Source organism: Amblyomma mixtum, chromosome 8 (assembly GCF_055824585.1).
Source record: "Amblyomma mixtum isolate Tamu chromosome 8, ASM5582458v1, whole genome shotgun sequence".
Lineage (NCBI taxonomy): Eukaryota > Metazoa > Arthropoda > Arachnida > Ixodida > Ixodidae > Amblyomma > Amblyomma mixtum.
In genome coordinates, this window is record NC_143019.1 from 110447831 (window position 1) to 110475411 (window position 27581).

Consider the following 27581-nt stretch of genomic DNA (forward strand, 5'->3'; position numbering starts at 1 on the left):
CAGAGCCATCCTGGTGTGCTTGTGCTGATTTTATCTGGTGTGCACTGTTTTCTTTTGTGATGACTTGTAATCCTGAAGAGTACCGTATTTATTGTAGTGTTGTTACATGTACCTCACATTTTTGTAATCATGTATGAGAGAGTTTCATTTGTGCGTGTCTACCTACACCTTGAAATGCGCAAGCTAGGGACTGTGCTTGTATCTGCATACCTGAAGGCAGCTTGCTGAGCCTTCTTTCTGCAATTGTTAGTAGGACACAGAAGCGTTCCTTTTTTTGTTGCTGTTAGTACAACGTCCGGTTGACGGTCGGGTCTCTTGTGCTGTGGCGTTTTTTTATCTTATTGACGGCCGGATCTTTTGTGCTTTTGCGCGCTTTTGTATATTGTGTGTACGGCGAGCGTCCACCCAACATTCTTGGTGGGGAGGTGTTAAGGCAGAAGCCTACGGCGCCAGTGGCTAATTCCCCCCTACCGTGTCCGTCTGAAGTCGGGAGGGGTTAGGAATGGTGACAGCGGGTCGCGCGCCTCGGACGCTGCCCAAGGCCGCGGGAAACAGGGAGCAAGCGTCGGCGACCGTCTCCCATTGAAGAGAGATGAGCTGTCAAGTGGGGGTGGGGGACAATAAGGTCGGCGACTTCTTAGACCCCCGACTATCTACCTAAGCAGTGGACTTACTGCGCCTCTAGAGTCGGGCTCTGGCGAGCACTGGGCTCCACCTACTTGTACCTACAGTGCCATTGCAGCGGGATTGGTTGAAATTGGGCGAGAGCAGATTTAATAAAGCTCCGCCCTATTATCGAAGGGTTGAAACGAGATGCGAACAAAGAGCAGGGACGAGCGCGCCGAGTCCCAGTCTCGGCCGCTTTTCTACGGCCCTTCTTTTAACAGCCTTTTTTAAACCGCCTTTTCTCTAAGTGTTTGTATTTTGGTCTCGTCTTGATTAAATCAGTTTTGTCTCAAGAAGTTTGGAGTTGCTGCCCCAACCGGCAACGTGTCGCCGGACGAGCGTACGAAGACGTGAAGTGCCCAGCATACGATCAGACCAACCGTCGCATCGACGATCTTTTAACTGATAGTTAAAAGGTTCATTAACAAAAATTAGTTAACCAGCTTACTAGGTAAGACGATTCACCAATTTTCTGGTGCCTGCCAACACTGGTAATACTATGCTGAAGAAGCCATATATTCATCTCAAAATACCTGTTTTTTGAAAATTGCTTAGTCTTCCCTGAAACACCTCGTAGTAAGAAAAACCTAATGGTATTTAATTCACGACGTTTTGGTTGGAGGGCCAGCCGTTTTCAAGTGTACTACAGCATTTGTAGCACACAGCTTTTATTTCGAATGCTGTACTAACTAGAAAAAGGCTGGTCCTCTAGCCGAAACGTCGTGAATTAAAACCTGTTATGATTTTCAATTTCTCTCTGTCAGTCGTTGTTACTAAGAGGGAACTGAGGGGAACTGTGCCGAAGGCAATATTCTGTTCCTCTTTTGCTCTCTATAAAATATTTTGATGCATCATGCATGTCTTCTAGCGCGTATGTACACATGTGCACAATAAATGTAATAATTTGCATTTTGCTTCTATTATTCTTTAAGCAGTCCAGGATACAGTGTTCACAAAATGATTTTGAAGTGATAACACTATGCTGGTAAAAGTGTTGTACTGTGTAGTTAAGACACTTTTCCAAACGTTGATGTAGGAATTATACTTTCTTCGTACTTGAGTCTTTTCAATAACGGTGGTAAATTGTCGGAAGACCGTTGATAGGGTGTTGGTAGACATTGTCGATATTGTCACGTAGCAGTTGGTACAGGTAGCGCCACGTCCAGACGGCAGAGAAACGCGAACACCGAGACGATGCCAGCGCACACCGAGACGGCCAGGATGGAACGCCGAGTTTCGTCTTCTTCAGCAGCGAACAGCGTGGCGCACGAGCTGCGTGCCGAACAGCCGCCGAGCGGCTATTGTTGTAGACGCGGCATTACCCTCCCTCTCGGAAAGAGCATCGGTCCGATGCTTTAACAAGAAAATAGGGAGAAAGAAACAAAAAAAAATTACCGACGATTACGTTACTTCCTAATGCGAAATTTGAGCGCAGCAAATAAGCTGTTTCACCTTTTCGATAGATTGAGGCAAAGAAATCGAGCAACACATGTATGCGCTATCACAGATTTTTTTTTTTATTTTTCACACGTATTCCTTTAACAAAGACTCCACTAACAGTTCTTGACAGTCATGAAGGAAGCTTTGTGGTCGGAGAAATAGACTGATATATGTTCGACTTGGTACACCAATGCTTGATTCTCAAAGACGAGATCTATACAAGTGCCTCGCGAGGTTGTCACAGCCGTGGGACGCGTTACGAGCGAGAGGAACGGGATGTTCTCCCGCATAAGTGTTAGGAAATTGCTGTTTGTCTTTATGTCAACATTAAAGTCCCCCACTACTAACATCGGTGTGGATCGATGGACGGTTAATGCGAGTTGCAGGAAGTGCACGACGTCTTTCGTGAGTGCGGTAGGGGCGAAGTAGGCAGCTACTACCAGCAAGCCGTTGGGCAACTTTGCGGCGCACAGTTCGCCAACTTCATGTGACGTGCCAAACATTTCGACTGGTATTGCAGAGAGACCTGTGCGCAAGTAGATAGCGACTCCCGCCGCTCTGTTGTGGTCTCTGCGAGCACCACAGCAGTATAGGAAATCTATGATTTCGAGAGGCTCTTCGGGATCCATCCAGGTTTCAGCAAAGCAAAGTACAGAGGAATGGCGCAGAATGTGATCGTTGTGTACGTCCTTGGCATGTGCGGCAAGGAAGCGCACGTTAAGAATGTGGTTGTGAATGATGAATGAAGTGCTGCCAGCGAATGACGCGTCCATTGGCTGTCTGCGTGTGTTACTGATGTGTGGTTAACATGTTAAGCTTCGCCTGTAAGAGTGGAACGCGACAGCGTCTTGCAACGCTGCCAGGGAGTCCACAGAACGCCATCGCCAATTCGGCTGTACGCCTTGCTGGACGGTAAATTTATTTTTTGAGGAAAGGAAATGTATCTCTCTCGCATATCTGGGTGGACACCTGCACCTCGCCGTAAGGGAAAGGGGGAAGATGGGAGTGAACGAAGACGCCGTATTAGCTAGACGCGCCTTTGTTCATTCCAAACCATTCAGCTTGCATTACGGAGTGGCTAGCGTGCTCGTATCGCACTCCGGAGACCCTGGTTCGATTCCCCAACTCGACCAATTTCGTTCTCGGTTTTATTGATTTATGCGGTCTAACTAGAAAGGTTAATTAGGCTATTTCATATTTATATTATTGTATTTCTATCCATCGTGTTCTGTCATTCACCTGTCAATTGTTGGAACTGTCTAGGATGTTCGACACAACGTATATGAAACGAGCAACGTCTTACTGAGTGGGGAAGTGCGTGGTGGTGGAGGGAACGCGGCTTCGTACTTGGTGGTGGTACGAGCTTTGTCTTCGGAGTGTGTTCCGGCCGCCGGCTTGCGTCGGTGGCCGGTGTTCGACCTTTGGACGTGCGGTTTTGTTAAGGTGTCCTTCGGCTGGCGGGCGCCTCAATATGGTGAGCCAGCCACCTACAAAGGCTCTTGCTTTTGATGTTGTCGTCCCTGAGGGGGCTAGTCCGGAGGATGTCGTCGATGCGACAGCCTCCGTTGTTGGATTGGAAGAAGTGTACTGCGTCCAGCACTTCGGTGGACGCAACTACCAAGTCACTGTGAAAAGTGAAGCCGCCATGGCTAAAATCGTTGAAGCTTCCTGCCTCATCATCGGCAAGGAACGCGTCGCCATCGTTCCCCTGAGCCCGCAGGTGACCCAGGTGACTGTCCTCTTTCTGCCCGCCCGTGTACCTAGTGACGCCCTTGCCAAGGCTCTCTCCCCTTATGGCAAGGTGCTGCACATAAGTCGCGGCGTCATGGGGTCGCGTCCCACTGTCACCACCGGGACCCGTTATGTGCGGATTGAGATGAAGCCGGAGTCACCCGTACCAAACTACATCAAGGTCGTGGGCCACCGCGTGACTTGTGACTACAAGGGAATGCAGCGCGTTTGCCGGCGTTGTGGGTCCACTGCGCACTTCAGGGCACAGTGCACGGCTCCTTTCTGCGCCCGCTGTGGGGTCTTTGGGCACCAAGGCCAAGGTTGCGTGCTCCCATGTCGCCGTTGTGGCGATCCACACGCTACCGTGGTGTGCGCCATCAAGCCCTCGTACTCGGAGGCTGCGGCCCGCCCTGCGCCCCCGCAGGCCGCTCAGGGAGCCGCTGAAACCATCAAGAAGCCCGGCGCATCCAACACCGCCGCCGTTACGGTTGCTTCTGCTGCGTCCCAGCCTCACTGCGTTGAAGAACCGGAGTCTGCTCTTGATGCGTCCAATACTGCACCAAGTGAGCAGACAGTAAATGTGCGTGCTGCGTCAGCCTCCGTCTCTCCGTGCGTCCCTGATGCCACGGGGGTCGAGCCTACTGTGGCCCTGGAAAACCATGATGCTGAGAACGTGCCCCTCTCGGAGCCCGTGCTACAGCCCGCGGCTAGCGTTGCGGATTTGAGCAGGGACACCGACATAGCTGAGGTTGACGGTGACGACAGCAGCTTGCCATCCTCAGCCTCTTCAGTCAACCTCGTCATTGACGAGAATGTCATCACGCCTGAGGAGGACCCGACGCCGCCGTCGTCGTCGCCGACATCGCTTGGAGAGGAGCCAAGATCATCTTCAGACGCTGATGCTGTGCAATCGCCGTCCTCTTCGACATCGAGGACCAGCGCCAGCACTTCCAGCGCACAGTCTTCCGATGTTGAGATGGCCGCTTTGAGTTCAAGCTTAAAGCGTCCACATGCGTCAACTACGGACTCGGGCAATTCTGCCGGTCGGCCAAGGAGGCCTCGTGCCTCCTATGGTCCGACCCTCCGCAAAAAGTGAGGTGGTTTAGCGCCGTTCGCGGCGCGCTTTGTATTGCCTAAACATCACGACTTTTCAGGTTTAATTTTTCATTTCCAAAATGACTCATCTTAAAATTATTACTCTTAACGTACAGGGGTTCCGCAGTGTTTTGAAGCAGGCAGCGGTGGTCGCATTCGCTCGTTCCTCGGGTTGCGATATTGTCTGTCTGCAGGAAACCAATTTTTTTCGCCTCAGTGACGTGTTGAAATTCAAGCGTAGGTTTGGCGTCGATGCCTTCTTTTCGTACGCCAGCACGCGTTCTAGCGGCGTTGGCGTTCTCGTTTTGAACCGCTCACTCTTGCGAGATCATCATGTTATCTACGATGCGCTTGGACGCGTGCTGGCGTTCGACTGCACGTTTAACGCACTTCAGCTGAGAATTCTTTGCATTTATGCGCCTGCTCATTCTAATTTGGTAAACGCATTCTTTAAAGATTTAGATGTGTATTTTCTTGGAGGGCGTAATGTTGTGATGTTGGGCGATTTCAACTGCGTGCTCGATACGGTCGCCGATGTGCAAGGCCCTGGTAGGGGTAGGCCAGGCTGGAATGCGCGCGAGTTGCGCCGCCTAGTCAGCCATTTTATGCTCACGGACGCTTATGAGCTCCTCTATGGCAACGTCTTTGTGTGGACTTGGCGTCGCGGGTTATCGGCGAGTCGGTTAGACAGGGCGTATGTTCCGACGAGCCTTTCGCGGACAGTGTGTGCAGCCAATGTAATGATGCTACCATCCTCGCCGGTGCACATATCAGACCACCGCCCTTTTCTTCTATCGCTCGCGGTTCCGGCAGCTGCAGGATCTCCTCAGAGACCATGGCGGTTGGATGCACGCATCCTTCACGACGCCAGCACTAAAGAGGGGCTCACGCGCGTCTTGCGTTTTTCGGTTGTTGGGGCCGTGCCTGGTGACTGGGACCGTCTGATGGAGCAGTGGCGTCACCATTGCGCCGCATCTGGTCGAGCCCTTAGGGCTCGCGTGTCAGATGAGGTGCGCGTGGTGACGGCGAAGTTGCGTATTGCTCAACGCACCCCGTCGCCTTCGTCGCTTATGTGCGCATGGAAAGAGGAGCTTTCGGAGCGCCTACAGCGCCTTTTACGTGCCTCCTCTTTGACAGCTTCTGCATGGCGTTGTCGACGCAGTCCAACTGCTCATCCCGAGGTACTTCGGTTGGCCCGCCAAGAGCTGTTGTACACTCAAGGTGCCCCTGCGTTTACATCTTCCGCCGGGGCTACGTCCCAACCAGGTGGCAGGAATTTCAGTGCGTTTTTTAGCCATTTCAGGAGTATTGCTCAGTCGGTCATTCTAGTCGATCGCAATGTCGTTTCCGCAGCCCCATTTTTAGCAGGCTTGCCGCAGGTTTCCACTGAACTCCATGACGGCCTAATGGCTGTGCCAACAACAGATGAAATCAAGGAGGCGTTGGACTCCATGAAACGAGGCTCAGCGCCTGGTCCAGACGGCCTTCCTGTGGAGTTCAATTTAGAATTTTGGGATATTGTGGGCCCTATTTTCTCGGAAGTATTAAAATTATGCTTTACTGAGCACGTATTTCCTGAATCATTCAAAAGAGGCCGCATTGTCCTTATTCCTAAAAAGTCTCCTATGTCGACTTGTCCGGCAGATTGGCGCCCTATCACACTGCTAAATTCAGATTACAAAGTATTAGCAAAATTACTCGTTCGTCGTCTACGAGCTCTCCTCCCGTCACTTATTTCCTGCCACCAGGTTTGCTCCATTCCAGGCCGTGAAATACATAGTTTATCTTCTGTAACGCGAGACATCCTAGCGTATACTTTACGACGGCGCGCACAGGGCCTTCTTGTTTCTCTTGATCAGGAAAAGGCGTTCGACTTCTTAGAACACGAGTACATTTACGGGATGCTGGTTGCTTTCGGCTTCCCACCTTCTTTCGTGCTTCTCATTAAAGAGATGTGCAGAGATATTTCAAGCACTCTGTTCCTCGATGGCCGGGAAAGTACCGCATTTGATGTTCGCCGCGGCGTCCGTCAAGGTTGTCCGCTCTCCCCCCTTTTGTTTGTCTTAGCATTAGAGCCTTTCCTCTTGGCAGTCAATCGCCACTCCTTTATTAGAGGTCTGGCTTTGCCAGGCACCGAAGCGGTACGCGTCACTGCTTATGCAGACGACATCACTCTGTACTTAGCTGATGAACGCAGCCTGCTTGAAACTTTAAATGTTTTCCGTGAGTACGCCTCCTTGTCTGGGGCTGCTCTTAATTACTCGAAGAGTTGTTACTTTTTTGTGGGGTCTTCCCAGACTCGTATTACATCTTAAATACCTTTGCAGTGGTGCGCGCAGATGCGCATTTTAGGTGTGACCTACGACTGTGCTGGAATATGGAATGGTGTGTGGTCTTCGGTCGTCGAAGACATTACAGCCCGTGTGCGAAGGGCGCAGACATTCGAGTTGCCTCTGCTTGAGAGGCGCTACCTGGTTCAGTCCGTCATACTTGGTGCCTTCTGGTACCTCTGCTATACTGTTAAACCACCCCTCCGTGTCATAAGGCGAGTGCAGACTACAGTTTTTCCGTTCTTTTGGTCAGGCGGAACCGAGCTTGTGGCCCGTGCTGTTCTTGGACAACCACGGGAGAGAGGAGGGTTTGCCTTTCGAAATTTGTCCGTCACGTCCTCGCTGTTAGCGTTGAAGAGTATTTTGCGTATCCTGCTAGGAAACGCGTCTCCGGCGCGAATCCTGGCTCGGTACTTTTTGGGCCCTTCTTTACGCTTTTTGGATCCGGCGGCCCCTGTTAATCATGGACCCCAGTCAGAGCAACCCACCGCTTTCTACGCTTCATCAGTGGCCTTTTACAGGCATGTAAGAGCAGTAGCACCTGCTGTCAACATCGTTGCAGACCGTGTGGTGGACATTATGGGCACGCTATTGTTACCTGTTGTGCCGGCGTCTCGCCGCTCACCTATGCGCCGCGTTCAGTGGGCGCGTTTCGCGTCGACACCTCTCCCAGATCATCTGCGTGACTTTGTCTGGAAACTTGGCTGGGCAGTGCTCCCTACTTGTGATCGGTTAGAGCGGTGGGGTGTGTTACGCTCCAGTACCTGTCCGAATTGCCCGCTCCCGGAATCTAATCGCAACGCTACAGTCACCTGTGTTGTAGCGCGTGTCTTTTGGCGCGCGGTTCATGCGGGATTTCGTGGGCAGGGCATTTCGTGCTTCGTCTCCCGCGGCCGCTTCCCCAGCGGCCGTTTTGCTCGCCTGTTAATAGTTGCAGGTCTTTTTAGTTTATGGCGCAGTCGATGCGCCGCGGTCGCTAGTGGCTTTCGACGCCGCGCTGTGTGGCCAATTCTCGGCCGTCTCCGACGGGAGCTGATCAGTTTTTTGTCCGAGGAACTCTTTTTCTTGGGTGAGGAAGAGTTTCTCCGACAATGGTCATGCCAATTTATTTCTGTTAATAACGGTCGTCTTGTCTTGGTTTTTAGGCCAAACTGGCGCTAAGGTCAACTTTTCAATGTTTCAATGTCTAATTATCGACTTTTCGCTCTTCTGTCAATCGGTATATATGCATTCCTATTTTACATTGCCCATTCCTGTTAGTTACTTAGAAATGTTTATGGTACCTCTTTAATTGGCTCACCTTACATGCTTAATGTCATGTGTTTTTGTAAATGTGAATGTATCTTGTAACCTTGGCATGTGTACATATGTAAATAAATTTTTTCTAAACTCGTACTTATCTGTTTTTTTCAGCAGCGTCTCCTTCCGCGGACGCTGTTGTCGCTGCGGCGCGCGTTTTTCTTTTCTTTTCTTTTCTTTTCTTCTGACCTCTTCATTCTCCTCTATATTAATTAGGCTAATTGATTAATTAAGCAATTAACTAAACTCAGTCCAACTTAGTTGCAGCATCACTATACGATCCCTTTGATTGGTTGCATGGTTACTAGCCAAAGTACAATTGGCCCCATTTGAAATTCGCGCACTGTGACGTCACGAGCATTTCGACCAATTGGAAAGCGTGACATTGGGGGCGGAGCTGGTTACGAGGCCGACGCCGACGCCGACGACGACGCGAAACCCAGGAACGGACGCCAAAGAGCTGCGCTCTAAAACAGAGTAACGCACAGCACTTAGTCACTGAATGTCTCGCGAAAAATAGGGCTTCATCCGCACTACATGAACAATCTCTGGTCTCTGCTGACGGCGAGTAGTCCGGGAAGCCCCATCCGGGAGAACTTGATAGGTTGCGTCGCTTAGCTGACGGAGAACTCGGTAGGGGCCGAAATACTGCTTGAGCAGCTTTTCGGAAAGACCACGGCGTCGAATGGGGGTCCATACCCACACTTTGTCGTCCGGGGCGAACGTCATCAGTCTGTGGCGGCGGTTGTAACGTCGGGCGTCACGGTCTTGTTGGTTCAGGATGCGCACTCTTGCAAGTTGTCGAGCTTCTTCTGCGCGAAGCGTGAACTCCTCGGCGCCAACGTCGGGGTCGCGGCCATCATGAGGCAGCATTGCTTCCAACATTGTCGACACTTCGCGGCCGTACAACAGACAGAAGGGCGTCCTCCTCGTGGTTTCCTGTTGAGCCGTGTTACACGCGAAAGTAACATATGGCAGGATATCGTCCCAAGATCGATGCTCAACGTCAACATACATGGACAGCATGTCGACGAGAGTGTGCTTGAGGCGCTCGGTCAGGCCATTCGTCTGGGGATGGTAGGCGGTTGTTTTCCGGTGAGTAGTGCCGCTCAGCCGCATGAGAGATTCCAAGAGTTTGGCAGTGAAAGCGGTGCCTCTATCCGTGATAATTAGTGCTGGAGCGCCATGCCGGAGGACGATGTGTTCCACGAAAAATTTCGCAGCCTCGGCTGCTGTGCCGCGCTGGAGGGCCTTGGTTTCAGCGTAGCGCGTAAGGTAATCAGTGGCGACGATAATCCACCGGTTTCCCGAAGATGAAGTTGGAAAAGGGCCGAGAAGGTCCATGCCAACTTGCTCAAACGGGAGTCTGGGCACTTGAACGGGATGTAAAAGTCCAGCTGGCTTGACAGGGGGTGTTTTTCGTCGTTGACAATTACGGCACGTGCGCACATAGTGTCGTACAGTCGCCGCAAGCTTAGGCCAGTAATAGCTCTTTTTGATCCGAGCCAGAGTGCGGGCGTAGCCGAGGTGACCTGCGGTGGGCTCGTCGTGACACGCCTGCAAGATTTCTTCACGGAGATTCGCTGGAACGGCGAGGAGGTAGTCGCTTCCGGTTGGAGAAAAGTTGGCTTTGTACAGCACGTTGTTGCGCAGACAAAAGGAGGACTGGGTTCTTGCGAATGGCTGGGCAACCTCCTCGGTACGTGCTTCTAGGAAGTCGATGAGAGGTTTCAGCGCCGGGTCCTCACGTTGCTGACTGGAAATAGTCGCTGCGTCTACGGCTGCGATGAGAGGAAAGTCCGGTTCGTCGTCGTCGCACGCAGCCTCCACTGGATATCTGGACAAGCAGTCGGCATCGTTGTGCTGGCGCCCTGATTTATAGACGATGGACATGTCAAACTCCTGAAGGCGTAAGCTCCAACGCGCAAGGCGGCCAGAGGGATCCCGTAAGTTCGTCAACCAGCAGAGAGAGTGGTGGTCGGTTACAACTTGAAAGTGCCGGCCGTACAGGTAAGGTCGAAATTTTGTCACAGCCCATACCACGGCAAGGCATTCTTTTTCGGTCGCGGAGTAATTAGATTCAGCAGGAGACACAGTGCGGCTGGCGTATGCTATTACGCGCTCAGCGCCGTTCTGCCACTGGACGAGTACAGCACCGAGACCCACGTTGCTGGCATCTGTGTGGACGAGAGTCTCCGCACGAGAATCGAAATGACCAAGGACAGGCGTGGTTTGCAAGCGTCGCCGTAATTCATCAAATGCCTGCTGCTGCTGTTCTGTCCACGCGAATGGGACGTCCTCTCTTGTAAGATGCGTCAACGGTGCAGCAAGTCGGGAAAAGTTGGCAATGAATCGCCGGTAATACGCGCAAAGGCCCAAAACACGCCGGACCGTTTTCTTGTCCGAAGGAGTGGGAAAGTTGGCGACGGCAGCTGTTTTAGCAGGATCCGGCCGGACTCCACGATGGCTGACGACATGGCCTAGGAAAAGGAGCTCCTCATCACCAAAGTGGCATTTCTCGGGCTTCAACGTCAGGCCGTCAGATCTTATAGCCTGTAACACGGTCAAGAGGCGCTGGAGGTGTTCTTCGAACGTTGGCGAAAATAGAACAACGTCGTCCAGGTATACCAAGCACGTCTGCCATTTCAGGCCCGACAAAACAGCGTCCATCATTCTCTGAAATGTTGCCGGAGCTGAACACAAACCGAAAGGAAGGACCTTGAACTCATAAAGGCCATCCGGAGTCACGAACGCTGTCTTCTCGCGATCCCGCTCGTCAACTTCTATCTGCCAGTAACCACTTTTCAAGTCCAGCGAAGAAAAGTAGCGCGCGTGCCGCAACCGGTCAAGAGAGTCGTCAATGCGTGGTAGCGGGTAAACGTCTTTCTTGGTAACCTGGTTAAGCTTCCGGTAGTCAACGCAAAATCGTAGACTTCCATCCTTCTTCTTAACCAAAACCACAGGCGAAGCCCACGGGCTTGACGGCTGATTAACACCATCCTGCAGCATCTCTTTGACTTGTTCAGCTATGGCTTCACGCTCCCGCAGTGAGACACGGTATGGGTTTTGTCGAATTGGTCGGGTACTGTAGTCCGTAATGATGCGGTGCTTAGCGAGAGGCTTCTGTTTGACTGCCGACGTAGACGAGAAACAGTCTTGGAACTGATGCAGTAGGCCGACTAGGCTCTCCCTATCGGCTGGGGGTAAGCCTGGGTTCACGTCGAGGATCAGCTGGGGTGTGCACGAATTGGACGTTTCGCTCTGGACGGCAAGGCAGTCGTTAATTTCGGCGATACCCTCGAAGTATGCGACCGCAGTGCCCTTGGCGATGTGTTGCCGTTCGGTCCCGAAATTCGTTAGAAGGACATCTGCCAGGCCGTTCCGTAGCGTGACGATACCTCTGGCGATGCAGACCCCATGAGAGAGCACAAGCACAGTGTTCTGTTCTGCTACGCCGTCAGCACTGCACCGGTCGTCACAAATGACGGTAACGAGGGCACAGGATCGCGCAGGCACGGTCACATCGGCATCGATTATGCGCAGGGCCACTCTGTGTGGTTCGGTGTCGGCTGAAATCTTTCCAGGGGTCGAAAATGTTACCAGACAATCAGGAAGGTTTATGATGGCACCATGCTCACGCAAGAAGTCCATTCCGAGGATCAGGTCTTTGCTGCAGTGCGGCAGAACAACAAAAGTGCCAACAAAAGCAGAATTGGCAATGGTGACTCGAGCAGTGCATCTTCCGACAGGCGTCATGAGGTGACCGCCAGCAGTACGAATTTGAGGCCCATCCCATGCTGTCTTTACCTTGCTGAGGCGATCCGCGAGGTGCTTGATTATCGAAAAGTCCGCGCCTGCATCGACTAAAGCAGTCACTGGGTGCCCGTCAACGTGAATGCGGAGGTCGGCGCTAACTGCATCGGTGTCAGGGAAACTCGGGTTCACAGAATCAGACTGCGGCGGCATCGGGATCTCGGCATAGCGCTCCGGCGGCGTTCGGGGGTCTTCCTTACATCCGCTGTCAGCAACCTTCCCCCCTGAGGTCACCGCTTTCAGTTTCCCCGGCGCGGGCTTGGAGACCGGCCCCGCAGTCCACCTGAGAAAGCCTGGCGGCTGGTCGACGTGATGCGTGCGGGAGACGGAGATCGGGGTCGGCGGGTAGAGGTGGTGTCATGGGCAGCAAGGTACTCCTCGATTTCGTGGGGTCGCTCACCGAAACGGGGATAGGGAGCGTCCCGTGGGAAACCCCGGAGGCCGATTTCACGGTAGGGGCAACGGCGATACAGGTGGCCGGCTTCCCCGCAATGGTAACAGAGCGGCTGCTGACCAGAAGTGCGCCAAAAAGCCGCCTTCCGGGCCGGTGGACGCATGGCAGGTCCTCGCTGAGGCCGCTGGTAGAATGACGGTGGCGGAGCGGTTGGCGGCGGCGGGTGGTACGGCAAGCGTTGCACAGGTGTCAACTCGGAACGGAGAGCGGCGGCGTAGCTCATGGGGCGTGGCTCCGGCATGTTGTAGAAGTTGTTGGAGGATCCCTCTTTTTCTCCCAAAACCCCGGCAGTTCCACTGCCAGACCGTGCATAAAGGTTTAGAGGCCGCCATCATGTGGCAGCGATGGGAGTGCCTGTTGCGTTAAAGTGGGAGGAGTATGACTTATGTTCGGGGTTGGGGGGTCCTGATGCTCTGGTGTCTTTGGTTGCGCTTACGATAGGGGTGACTGTCAAATCCAGCCAGATGCTCTTCTATTTCCTGAAATCTGCGGGCTGTGCATTCTGCATGCCCTTCCAGCACTTTATGGAAGGTTGTAGAGATTTGGACGAACATTTGATCGATTTTTTGCGAAAGCGCTGCTTCTAGCTTAGTTACTATGGTGTGTTCAATACGTTCGACCAGGCGAGCTTCTAACCGAGCACAGAGAATGTTTTCAAGGCGATCTGCCACTGCTTGGAGGTCTGCATCCGAGGGAGCTACGCTTGTTCTAGCGCTATTGCTCGGGGAGGGTAGCGGTTCGAGATATGGCTCTGGGTCCTCATGCATGGGTGCGGTGGGGGGATGGTCATTGCTTTGAGGGTTAGTGTCTTGTTGATTTGGTGAGACAGGATCGTGAGTGGGGTTAGAAGTGGGGCAAGGAAGTGAGGAAGAAGGGGATGGTCCCCCAGAGGTAGCACTCAGCTTGGCTTCCAGTAATGCGATGCGTTGGAGGAGCATGGCGTTTTCTTCTTGCAGCCGCCGTTGTGCTGCATTTTCCGGCGTTGAGGTTGGCTGTATTGTGCTGTGCGCCGGCGGTGTAGAGCCTCGCGCTGACTGCGCCACTTTCTGCGCCCATGTATCCTGCTTGCTTGCGGCGGACCCCGTGAGATCTTGCTGCGGCTGGGTAAGTGCAGGCCAAGACGGCGGATGCTGGTCAAGTTGTTGGAAGGCTTGCTTCGCAGGGTACTGAAGCCGTTTTGTGCCTGGGTTCCGTGCCTTGCAGGGTCCTGTGCCCGTGAGTTGCGGGCCATTGCAGTGGATACATTTAGGTATGCACTGTGGGTCAGTACTGGGATGTTGTGTCCCACATCTGGGGCATAGATGAGTCTTTGGTAAGGGACAGACGTCGTAACGGTGGCCCGGTTGCATACAGTTCGTGCAGCCGTCTGGGCTACCTCTGTAAGGCGTGCATCTGTAGATGGTGCCCATATAGTTGATGGCGTAGGGGACCTTGTCCGCGTCGAATGTAATGAGGATTTAGTTGGTCTTCCCCATTCTGCGTGCACCCAAGATGGTGTGGTGTGGATTCCCTTGCACGATATATTTGTAGACTTCCTCGGGCGTCTCTTGATAGTAGGCGTTCGTCAGTACTCCTCTAGTGGCGCCCGGGGGCGGTGCCGCATAAGCTGTGCACTCGTACCGCGTGTCGTCGATGGACAGGTGGGTGACTCCTATCAGGTGTTGAACGGTTTCGGTGTGCGTTGTGGCTATGGTAAATGTATTGTTGGTTGGGTGGATACGGAGCACAGCGTCGGCTGGCAGAGGCTTTGTTAGTTGGGCTTGAACTGCAGCTCGTATTTTCATTCCGGGCATGGTAGAGAGCAGGAGCTCACCTCGCGGCCGGAAGACAACCCTGATTGCCTCTAACGGCAGGGGCGGTATTCGTCTGTTGCGCTGGGAGACGAGGAGTGAAGCACGTGTGATCGGCGGCGCCCGTTGCGGCGCCGCAACGGCGTTTGTCGCGGCGGAGAGCTGGGCGTTCCTGCCGTTTGGGTGAGCGTTGCCGGCGGTGCCAGGCGTTTGAAGCGGTTTATGGGTAATTGCTGCAATCGCTTGCCTTTCTGCCCGAGTCTTGTACGAGCGGCCCAACGCGGCGATCCAGTCGCCGGACTGAAGTTCGTGTTCTGGGACGGTGCGTCCCTCCACCTTGATCTCCATGGGGAGGCCGGGCTCGCCGGCTTGGCGCGTTGGTGAGGCTGCCGTCAGGCTTATCTCAACATCAACATCGGAGCACGAGGCACCCCACAGGGAGCGGTCCTCTCCCCGACTCTCTTTAACATAGCCATGATGGGTTTACCTAAATTACTCAAGTCGATGTCCAACCTACACTTCAGCTTCTATGCCGATGACATTACACTATCGACATGCCGAGGTAGCGACGCGGAGATAGAACACCGCTTACAAACAGCACTAAATATCATTTGCACGTACGTCCATGATAGAGGTATCTCATGCTCCCCCCCGAAATCGCAACTTTTCATATACAAACCCCACCGATTGTCTGGCACACCACCGAATATTCAGCTCGTTTTGGGCAAGGAACCGATTCCCACAGTGCCAAAGGTTCGCATACTGGGAATGATTCTCACTACTTCTGGCTCTCACACTGACACGATCCAAGCGCTACAAACGCACACACAACAAGCCACTAGGCTCATCAAACGTGTGGCACACAGAAAATCGGGCCTACGTGAACCAAACACGCTTCGACTAACACAGGCTTACATCACCAGTAGAATAACATATGCACTACCGTATCTGCCCCTCTTAGCGAAAGATAGAGAACGCCTAGACGGCCTCATTCGGAGCAGTACGCGCACAGCTTTACGCCTTCCCCCATGCACTTCCACAGAGCGCCTTCTTCGACTAGGAATACATAACACTTTGGAGGAACTCTGTGAGGCCACCAAAACGGCACAACTAGCCAGACTCACACGCACCCCTGCAGGACGAGCTCTGCTGCAGTCTCTTCGCATATCGCCTGTCGGCGTTATACCCGGCACTGACACAATGCCCACTCCCATAAGAGCTGCAGTTCAGATACCACCCCTCCCTAAACACATGCACCCGGAGCGCGATAAAAAGCGCAGAGAGGCCCGGGCCTTAGCACTACACAGAGCTTACGGAGAGAATCCCAATACTGATGCCTCGCTCTACGCATCAGGCGCACAGGCAGCTATAGTGGCTGTTCGAAGTGACGGCCGCCTCTTCACGGCAGGAACCATTCTTACCTCATCCATAACCACGGCAGAGGAAGCGGCTATCGCTCTAGCCATCTCCTCCTCAGCCGCTACCAAAATTATATCCGATTCGCAAACAGCAATCCTAAATTATAGCACTGGTCGTATCTCTCGGCAAGCCAGCACCATACTCCGACGCTGGAATCCCTCCAGAACCGTAACGCTCATCTGGGCGCCAGCACATGCCGGACTACCCGGAAACGAGGAGGCGCGTGCCCTCGCCCGAGATCTTACCCTCCGGGCGGGTGAGCACACCGCCTCCTCCGTCGAAGGGGAGTGCCTGTTAAATTTCAGTGACATCCTACAACACTATCGTTCCAACAGACAGATATACGCACCTCCTCACCCTTCGCTATCAACCACGCAATCAACTTTCTGGCGCAGGCTTCAAACTCGCACACTCCCATAACCGATAGTCATGCACGGACGCTTCCCTGACCTATTCTCCTCCTCCTGTCGACTATGTGGCAAACCAGGCGACTTTCTGCATGTTCTGCTCACCTGTTCCACTTACCCGCACCCCCCTCCCCCAGAGGTGGCACTCACTTACTGGGAACAGCTGATGTCCAGTTCAGCACTCCAAGACCAACGACTCGCCATCACCAGTGCCTCTAACAGGCTGGCCCTCCAGGGTCTGGCACACCATTTGTAAGGGAGGAACCCACTGTGTGGGCCACTCCCGCAGGCCATGAGGGGGGCTCTGCCCCCCACCTGTAATTTGTCATGGCCAATAAAGTTTACACCACCCTGGCTCCGGCATGACTGGAGGAGGCGGTGAAAATGCTTGGCGAATCTCGCCGCGCACAACCTCGGTAAGAGCTGCAGCCGTCGGATCAGATGAGGCAAGGGTCAGTTTCTCCAGCTCTTCACGGACCACCGCGCGTATGAGCTCACGCAGCGACGCATTGTCGCTGGACACGCTCAAAGAAGCCGCACTGGCGCTTGGCTCACCGCACAAGGAGTCATTTCGGCGGCAGCGCTGATACAAGGCCCGCTCAATGGCGGTCGCCTCTTTGATGAAGTCGGCTACCGTCTGCGGGGGATTCCGGACCAAACCAGCGAAGAGTTGGTCCTTCACACCTTGCATCAGGTGGCGGAGCTTCGTGGATTCCGCCATATCTGGATCAGCGCGCCGACAAAGACGGGCCACGTCCTCGGCGAACATAGCAACGCTCTCATTAGGCTTTTGGACGCGAGCGTCCAGGAGGCGCCGCGCACAATCCCGGCGGTCCGTGCTAGCAAAGGTGTCCCGGACCTGCTGGCGGAAGGTATCCCAGCTTTGGAGATCGGCCACCCTGTTCTCGAACCAAACCTTGGCTCCGTCTTCGAGGGCGAAATACACGTTCCGCAGCTTCTGCGCAGGGCTCCATTGGTTGAAATCGGCAACCCGCTCAAACTGGTCAAGCCAGTCTTCAAAGTCTTCAAAAGTGACGCCATGGATGCTGGCTGGCACGCGGGGTTGCTGGAGCGTCAAGTGTGAAGCACTAGCCTGCGCCATGGTGGTATGCTCACCAGGTCGATGAGTGCGTGCCTCTCTTGGGAGGAGACCAAACTCTGGGACCAGTCCCAGGAGGCGGCGGCTGCTGCGGTGAACGGGCGTGCAGACAAGGGGTAGCTGGTCGGGACTCGATGAGCGGCTGTCTGAAGAGGTGTTGGACATGGGACGTCGAGCCCGCAACCTCCACCAGTGTCACGTAGCAGTTGGTACAGGTAGCGCCGCGTCCAGACGGCAGAGAAACGCGAACACCGAGACGATGCCAGCGCACACCGAGACGGCCAGGATGGAACGCCGAGTTTCGTCTTCTTCAGCAGCGAACAGCGTGGCGCACGAGTTGCGTGCCGAACAGCCGCCGAGCGGCTATTGTTGTAGATCGGCGATATGTGGTTGATAAGAAGTGCAAAGACTTTCTATGTACTTGAGTCTTTTGGATAACGGTGGCCAATTGTCGGAAGACCGTTGATAGGGCGTTGGTAGACATTGTCGGTAAGGGGTCAATAGGAAGCGTAGAAACTGTCGATAAGGGGATCATAGGAAGTATAGACTTTCAATGTACTTGAGTCTTTTCGATATCGGTGGCCAATTGTCGGAAGACGGTTGATAGGTTGTTACTACCATGTATAAAGACATTCAAAAGACTTTCCTTTCAATGTTGATAGGTTCTATTAACAATTGTCTAAAGACTTTCTAAAGAATGTTACTAAAAATTTTTGTAAGGGTAACTAATAAAATACACAGCCTATCTTATCAGTACTGCCTATCATCAGAGTGCTTATCAGAAGCAACGCAATATAATTACCTCGGTTTAACAATAACTAATAACTTAAGTTGGAATGCTCCCATTTCTAACATTTGTGCATCATCCTTCCAAAACTGTGTTTTCTTAGATATAATTTAGAACGAGCCCCTTCCGCAACCGAGCTCTTAGCTTATACGTTAATAATTAGACCTAAATTAGAATATGCATGTACAGTGTGGGATCCTTTCACTAAAGCTAACATCCATGCGTTAGAAATGATTCAGCGGAAAGCAGTTTAATTTATTGTTTTTCAAGTTCCGCACTACCGGCCCTCCTACGACTTTAATGAATGTTAATTGCATACATACACTGGAAACTCAAAGAAAGCTTTTACAACTAAAATTTATTTTTTGTTAAAAAATAACAAGTTATGAATGAGCCCGTACCCTTACATAAAACCACTAGTGACGCGATTAACGAGACATCGTCGCGCCCAGTCCTTAACGCCTTATCGTGCTTGAGCCAAGTTGTATAAATATTCTTATTTTCCATGAACGATAACTAAGCGGAACCAGCTTCCTTTGACTGCTCTGTTGAGCACTGAGAGCATTTCTATTTCTAGTTTTTTATAACGACTTTCGTATGCTATACTTCCAGTTCTGCCGAGACATTGTGTTCAATTTGCCTATTTTTTTGTTCGAATCATGCATGGGTCGTGTTTCTTTTGTTTATCTTTTAGTTTGTGTCCTAAATGTTATTTGCCTTGTACTTCATTCTATTGCCCTTCCTGCCTGGGCCTAATAAGGCTGGCAGTATTGAATAAATAAATTATCGGACAAGTTCAAAAGATTTATTCATGCGTCCAGAGACTGTTCATGAAAGCAAGTAAATTTTCTTTCAAATTACAAGCAGATAAAGGCTTAAAGTTAATCCAAAGCCTTCTCCTAAAGTGCTTGTCATTCCGCGGGAGCAGCTTCAAGACGTTCAACATTTGGTACCAAATGCTAAAGTGTTCTGGCGTGTGTAATGTCCGAAATTTATGGCACCGATATTTTGTCCTGATTTCATGTGAAGTGGCACGTTAGTTTTGACGGCACGGGAACTGTGTTAGTGCCGAAAACGAGGCGAAACGATATGAATACAGCTCGGCATTTGAGAGCTCTGCAATGTCAGGTAATATGAAAAACCTAAAGTTTTGAATAGTAGCACCTAAATCAATGACATTCTCAAAATGCATGTAATTTTTCTTGAGGAAACGATCGAATGTTCCGAAGACGTGCCAGCGGTGCGGCTACCAACACCACGTAAGCTATAAAAAATGTTATCTGCGGACTGCTTCAAAAGCGCCATAGGTCGGCGCACTCTCGCTTCAGTGCATACATTTCGCCTAGCTCACACTCTGCATTTGTGAATTTGATTGGATGTGAGAGGCGAGCTTTGAACTGAATACTGAGCTCCATGTACGCAAAAACTTGAGACGGCGACGTTGGCAAGTAACGAGCAGCGCTGTCACTCGAAGCATTTTTCTCATGTCGCTTGCCTCATCACCCAGATCTGCATCTACAGAAAATTTCAGTCATCACCTGGAAGTCCTCCCGCGATGACCCAATCAGACCCTTAGCAAAAACTAATACGTTTGGAATATACGGAGGTCTATTTAAAATGTATTTTAAACATATTTTGTATTCATGAATGCACTAAAAGTATGTAGGAAATACGTTTCTGAAATTTCATGCTTGGTATTCGAAATATATTTTTAAAATGTGCCAAAAATACCTCACTTAAAGCATACTTCGAGCACTTTTCAAATACACGAAAAAATATGCATGCAGTTTTAGCATCTTGTCAGTGTATTAAAAGTGTATTTTCGGAAATATGAAATTAATTCATCGAAAGTATACTTCAATTCTAGAAAACGGGCAGCCCTTGTAAACGTATATGTATGCAGTTTTAGCATCTTGTCAATGTATTAAAAGTGAACTTTCGTAAATATGAAATTAATTCATCCGAAATATATTTCAATCCTAACAAACGGGCAGTCCTTTTAAACGTCTTTGCACACTTCTAGCTGCCATGAACAGTCGAGTGCTCGAAATCGTGTTTCGGGAAATGGCATTTGCGTGTCGTCAATGTATTTGAAGTGTACTTCCGTAAATACGTAATTAATTCGTCCAAAGAACACTGAAATTCTAGCAAATTGGCAGTCCGCATTAGCATGTTTGCAGCGCACTACAAGCTGTCGTTGAACAATCTAATGCTCAAAATCAAGTTTCGGGACATCGCATTTTGGTGCTGGCCATCTATTTAAAGTGTACTTTCGTAAATACGCAATTAATCCGTCTGAAGTATATTTAAATTCTAACAAATGGGTTGTCCGCGTAAACATATTTGCATTACACTTCAAGCTACCGTGGAACAATCTAGGGCTCGAAATGACGTTTCAGCGAAGAGTGAAAACTTTCCCTTTCTTGTCATCCTTTCGTTTATGGTAACTTCTAGCAGGAAGGTGATCACCACTTATACCCCTGCTACACGGGCGCTTCGAATGCCTTCCAGCCGAATGTCATCTAACGATGCTACATGTGTTCTGTCTAAGGGAGTGCTTGAAGATAATATTACGCCAATGAATATTAACCGCGTCAGCATGAAATTTCCCCGGGAGTGCGCCGATGAGGACGACTGCACTCATACTGTTGTTTACATCGCTTGTTTACATAACATAAAACGCAATCTGCGCTTTGGTTCTAATAAACAATCTGTTTTCTTTTTTACTGGTTGTACTCGTGATTGTTTACGCAGTGCTACAATGTGTGGGAAGCGATGATGCGATCGCACGCCTGAGAAAGCCGGGTTGTTGGCATCGCGCAGGACTGGCGCTTCTCGCTTCTTGTCCCGGCTTTCTCCGACGTGACCAGTACTTTTTTTTAAACTACTTTATCCAGAAGTATGTATGGCGACTGTTCGCTTTAACTGAAACGGCCTAACAAGTTAGGCCGTTTCAGCTAGCGACGGCGACGACTGCTGCTGGCCGTAAAGCACGGTTCGGCAGTCTGGGTCACACCGGCGATTCCCGTTCATCGTACGCGTGCCCTGCGATGTAAGCAATAGTTGATTTCAGGTCACTGTTGCCAAAACTACACCTGGTGACCATTTGCATTCGCTAAAGCTTGTGATTCGCTATTCACAACCGCCGAAATCACAAGTTGATTTCAGGTCACTGTTGCCAAAACTACACCTGGTGACCATTTGCATTCGCTAAAGCTTGTGATTCGCTATTCACAACCGCCGAAATCACAGATCCAACCCTGCGAACTCGCTGGGCCTAGTCGTCGCGGAAGGGAACAGAGCCGTCGTCGATTGAAACTGATTTGGCAAGCGCTTATCGCTGGTGAGTGTTCAGGTATGCACACGTGAAATATAGCCGTTCGTTTCGCTCATTTAGAAGCGCGAGCATGCACACACCGCCGCCTCATCACCGTGCTCTCGCTCAGCCGCCGACAAGGCTGACCGTCCGCCGACCGGATTCGTCGGTGTCGTTGGCCTGAAAAACGTGTCCCTCTAGAATCATATTATAGTAAACTAGATATTTCACTATAATTACATGCTGTTGTTCAGCGTGATATATACTGTCGTTGTCGGACTAGTGTGACCGCCGTCGTCGTCGTCGCTGTACACTGAAAACGAGCTGAGGCTTTCGAATGCGTTTCGAAAGTGTCGTGCAGCACCGCGGCAGTCCATCGAGTCCGAATGTCATTCCTATTCTCGAATGCCATTCCACTCAATGCCATTCGAACATTTCCGTGTGAGAACGTGATAGTATTATACCAGCAAAAGCGCCTTGGGTACTTCTGGGTCCGAATAAGCCAGCGGAAAGGACCCCGTGTGGCAGGGCAGACCGGTTCCCTTACACGCCCATGTATCTGTTGGTTGACAGTTCGACTCCTGACCTGTGCCTGACGCAAGTTTCAACTAGCAATTCCGTTCTCAATTAATCCCAGATTCGAACGCGACCAGTAGGGTACTTCTGCGATAATTTGGAAGCCCACAGTATTTGCGCAAAAAAAGGTATCACCGTGCAAAATAGTGCGTCGCTTTCGCTGGGTATATATACGGCAAGCCAAGTATAGCGCTTGTCGTAGTATTTGTTGTTTGCTGTGTCGCTGTCGTCTTGGTATGCTGTATGTAGGTATCTGCCGTTCCCATTCAATCACGTGACCTTATAATATCAGACTCCTGTTGATTAATGATAAATACCCGTGTACGATTTGTTCTCCAGTTGATGAATTAACCCGGGTCATTCCATGGAGCCGCCCAGTAGACTTTTTTTTAAGCCCGAGTAAACACATTTTTAATGAATTAAATGTATATTTTTAGTATATTTCTAATGTATATTTTTATTATATTTTTAATGCATTATAAATATGCTAAGCGGGCAAAAATATACTTTTCACGTATTTTTAAGAACGTTTAAAATATTATTATTAGTATACTTAGAAAGCATTCGTATTGCAGTTTAAGCATAGGGACAAAAAAATGCGAAATAAATATGAAATTAATACAATACGTTTGAAATGCATTTTTAGCACATCCTCTTTTCGCTAAGGGGACCCCCACTGGCCTTTTCCAGCTTGTCACGTGAGGTCGTCGCCGCCGTAGGAAAAATATTTACTTTGCTGCAGCTGTCAGGCAGACCCGCCACATTTCAATAATGACAACAATCTGCTTGTAGATTGGGGGCGCTAACAATTGGATCTGTCTACAAGCGGATGCACTGCACGGAGAGACGCATGTCGAGCAGCGAGTACCGGTGCTCAGTACACCGCGCCCCTGTTCACAGTGCCTATCTCTATATAAGTGGAAAATGGCTTGCGCCGCATATTCTCACTTGCATGTTATGGTTTGCTCACTTGCAAGCAGATTGCGGTCACAGTTTATGGGAGCGATTTTATTAAGCCGGAGTGTGCAGGCTTCAAACGAAAGCACAGCTTCCCTGTGAATACATGATATGTCTTCGTCTTTTACTTATGAGTACTTTTATTTTTTAAAGTATGAGTGAGAAGTTTGACCTTTCGCTGTGTAGTCTTCCTGCGAACAAGTGAACCTCAGTTCTTTTTCTAATTCAATGAAAAACTAACAATGTTATTTGTTAGCATCAGCTGTATTTCCTTTCTTTTTAATTACACTCATATGTAGAGTCGAGTTAATACTAATGATAACAATTACTCAGGGCACTGATGGTACTAACGTTCGTACAATGTGAAGCAAGCTGCTTTGTCCCTAAACATAGTATGTGCCTGCTACCGCAACCACTGTAGTTGCTTCTGTGTTGGTGGTTGCGGTGTGTGTCCTATCGTGTAGTTGTTTTTGGATGCACTGATGACTCAGGTTTCTAAATGCAACTATTCGTAGATGAGGATTTTTGGGCGACACTTCGGTTTCGGATCATTGAGCCACAAACTATCGCACTGGAACAAATGCTTTTCAGTGGTGAAGAGGTCTCGCGACAATAAGGGCGGGGTTCAATTACCGCTTGAACACCTTTTGTCAAAGTGATTTTTCTAATGCTCCCAGGAACCCAGCAACTCCACTTTTCGGGCAGTGCTGGGTTTCTGCGTCGGCACGTCATCTAATGCGTTCACATTAATATGGTTTTTGGAAAATAAGGACGCATTATTTGTTGCACTCTTTAGGTACACATTCGAACCACATTAGAGAAGAGGATGAAGAAATTGTAAATGATAAAGTTTTACGTTCCAAAGCGACTAAGGTTATGAGGAACACCATGGTGGAGGGCTCCGAATAAATTTAGACCATATGGGTTTTTTTAATTTACACTGACAGCACACAGGCGCATTCTGCATTTTGCGTTCTTCAAAACAATGCCGTCATGGTCGAGATCAAACCAGAGTACTGCGGTCAGTAGCCGAGCTACTTAACCACTGAGCCACCGTGGCACGTTGAAAGGGATCAAGAGAGAGAAGTGCCCCGTAGTGGAGGACTGCTGAATAATTTTACCACCTGGAGATCTTTAATTAGCGCTGCCACAACTGCAGACAAGCACATTCTGTATTTCACCTTAATTTAAATGCGGCCAGGTTCAAATAAATGTCTTGGTGTGATACCATATGTGTATTCTATTAACCGTTTTCGTCCGTACAAGACACGAATTTGGGTTACGTGAATGTAGCATAGCAGCCTGCTGATTCATGGGAAATTTAGTCATAACTCTCTTGCATGTGGATATCTAGAGTGTGCAAATACTGTTTTTCATCAAAAAGATGCTTAAGTAACGCAGCTGTATTTAGTTATCTTTATTGGTGTTCTTGTATTCAGTAGCATTTTCTTGACCACCCCATCACCACTAATGCTGCATGTTCGTGTTCACCTTCAGCTACACCGAACCACCCCAGCTCTGCCGAAGCAAGTCCCACATCCCCCATACACCTCGACAGTGACGCAGCACACCTGGCAGCTGCAACTACTGATCGTGAGACTTTTCACTTTCTTTACTTGTGTGTGAGCAGCCTATTGTGTGAAAAATACACGAGGGTAAACCAGAGACAAGGAGAGCTTGAGAGAATGGAATGAGTTCGTTTATTTTCCTCAGGTGTGAGCCAGCACTGCTACAAATACTGGCCAAGGGATAGTGTACTGAGTTTTAAAGACCGTATGTTCCCACGGTGGAAGAAGAGAGGTGATTCGATGGCGTCGCGAGGTGCGGCAGTTAGTCGGACTTTTACGCACGACGCGGCCGCAAGGGGCAGCGCCAGTACGGGGGGCTTTCTTTGTTGCTCATTGTACTGGCGCTTGAATGGGCGCGCCTGGCACAGGCGCTTGATTTCGATGCATATATGACGTTCGCGTACTTGAAACAACTCCTCTGGGTTCGAGCAATGTGCCTTTATATCTCCGCCCACATTCTGGGTATAGTTTGACTGAAGGCTATGTGAGTAACCGATTAATAAATGGTGTCAGCAGCTGCCTTCTCAGCACATAGTTGCATTAGACTGTAACTTTGATCTTTAGGAGAAACACGGTTAATACTATGACTGAACGCAGCCAAGTGAGTACTGTGTGACATGCATTCAGAGGGGCTGCGAGAGCGGCAAATAAAAGCCAACATGGCTGCCAAGATCTTGAAGCTGTGCTTTGCTCTAGCTGTGATATGTTCCTCTTGTTGCGGCTCAAGCTGAAGGGTGTATTAATCAATTTCTGAATTGTATACTGAATTTAATAACGAGAGGAAACTTTGTAGCCTCTCTGTCTTAATTTTCCGTTGACACAAGTGGTGTCAAAACATTGTAGGCCGGTCATTGATGTCATTTAAGGAAACCAGCATCATTCTGCTTATCATTCCAGCATCATTCTGTGACCCGTAAGACTTCGAAGTCATTCTTCAATTTCAAAGACTCCCAAAATGAAAGCATTCTCGATTTCTTAGAAAGAAATGTCGACACGTTTTAGCACAAACAAGCAGATGGAACTGCGAATGTTGATCAGCTGTGGCTTTTCGTTAAGAGCGTCGTACACGAGTGCCTTGAAAGATATGTACCAATGAAACACACAAAGCAGGCAAGGCATAACCCGTGGATTACGCGTGAAATCCTTCACTTGAAACGCCGCATGGAACGTCTATCACGCTCGCGCAATAAAAATGGCAGCGATAACATCCAGCATCTGCGCAGTGAGCTGCGCTCGAAGATTAAACTGTCGAAATGCTCTTTTTTAACATTCGAATGCACAATTTTCTCAAAGCTGACCCGAGAAAATTTTGGAGGTATTTAACTCAGAAAAAGGATCGTGTATCTAAACTTATAATTAACGGCTCTGAAGAAGCTGACAACTATTTAATAGCTGCTGCGTTTCACGACTATTTTTCGTCCGTGTATCTCCCTTGTAATGACAACGTGAATGTATTTGATCGGACTGGTTTTGAAACACCGAATCTCATCATCACTTAGGAAGGTGTATTTTCAGCCATAGTTAACCTGAACACTAAGGAGTCCTCAGGCCCAGATGGCATACCAAATATGTTCCTTTACAGATACGCAGAGTAGTGCGCGAAGTATCTTTTTGTTATATTTAATGAAAGTCTGCGGAAAGCAGAAATTCCCACAGACTGGAAAACTGCTAAAATAGTACCGATTCATTAATCAGGTGACAAACTCAGTGTAACAAACTATAGACCAGTCTCCTTATTGTGCTCTTCTAGCAAAATTATGGAACATATTTTTTCAAGCACTTATTTTCTTTTCTGGAAGCTAATGACTTCTTTTCTAGCGCTCAGCACGGGTTTCGCAGTGGTCTGTCGACGGTAACTCAATTTATTCACACGACAAATGAACTGATGGAGCTACTAGATAAAGGTGAGCAAATTGACATGCTTTTCCGCGACTTCGAAAAAAGCTTTTGACCGAGTATCCCATAGTAACTTACTGTCAAAGGTACGCAGTCTCCTAAAAAAATGACCAAATCACGAACTGGATTCAAGCGTATCTCGCACAACGCCACCAGTATGTTGAGATAAATAATATTGCTTCGTATCTAGCACCAGTTATTTCCGGGGTTCCTCAAGGTTAGGTACTTGGTTCGCTACTCTTTCTTAACTACCTTAATGACCTCCACTTTAATTCATCAGTTCGCTGTCGATTTTTTTCTGACGACTGTCTAGTGTACCTTAGGATACAGACTCCGGCTGACCAACTCCTCCTGAATGACTTCTTGGACTTAATTAATAGTTGTTGTGCTACGTGGCACATGAAACTAAATATCTCCAAATGCACTCAAATGACCTTAACTCGCGAAAAGCACCCGCTAGCCTATACTTACAAAAAAAAACCATGTCGCAGTTAAATCCGTCACTGAGTTCAAATATCTGGGAATCCATATTACGTCAACTCTAAACTGGAGTAGCCACATTAAGCATATTGTTTCGGCGGTGACTAAGAAGCTCTGGCTGTTGAAACGTCGCCTGAAACATTGTACATCTGAAACCAAGTTAGTGGCCTACACATCACTAATAAGACCTTTATTAGAATACGGCGATATTATTTGGGACCCACACACTAAATCAGATATCAATGCCATTGAAAGTGTCCAGAGAAGAGCGATAAGGTTCATCTATAACGCGTATGGCAGGCATATATCTGCTAGTAATCTTAGGGACAGAAACGGCATTCCAACACTCGAAACAAGATGTAGGATTCATCGGCTGCAGATGCTTCATAACGTAATCAACAATAGAAGAAAAATGGATGCTAACACCTACATACAGTTTAACAGAACCAGATTAACCA

At 49.7% G+C, this 27581-nt stretch overlaps 1 protein-coding gene across 1 annotated transcript; it reads left to right on the plus strand.

Annotated features, from left to right (window-relative positions):
* The first annotated feature begins 2829 nt into the window (after window positions 1–2829).
* On the plus strand, window positions 2830–27072 carry LOC149333893 (uncharacterized). Its single transcript, XM_089558826.1, has 2 exons — window positions 2830–4929; window positions 24677–27072. Exons 1-2 carry the CDS (start codon window positions 3578–3580, stop codon window positions 24738–24740), a joined length of 1416 nt encoding a protein of 471 aa, XP_089414952.1. The 5' UTR covers window positions 2830–3577; the 3' UTR covers window positions 24741–27072.
* The last annotated feature ends 509 nt before the right edge of the window (window positions 27073–27581 follow it).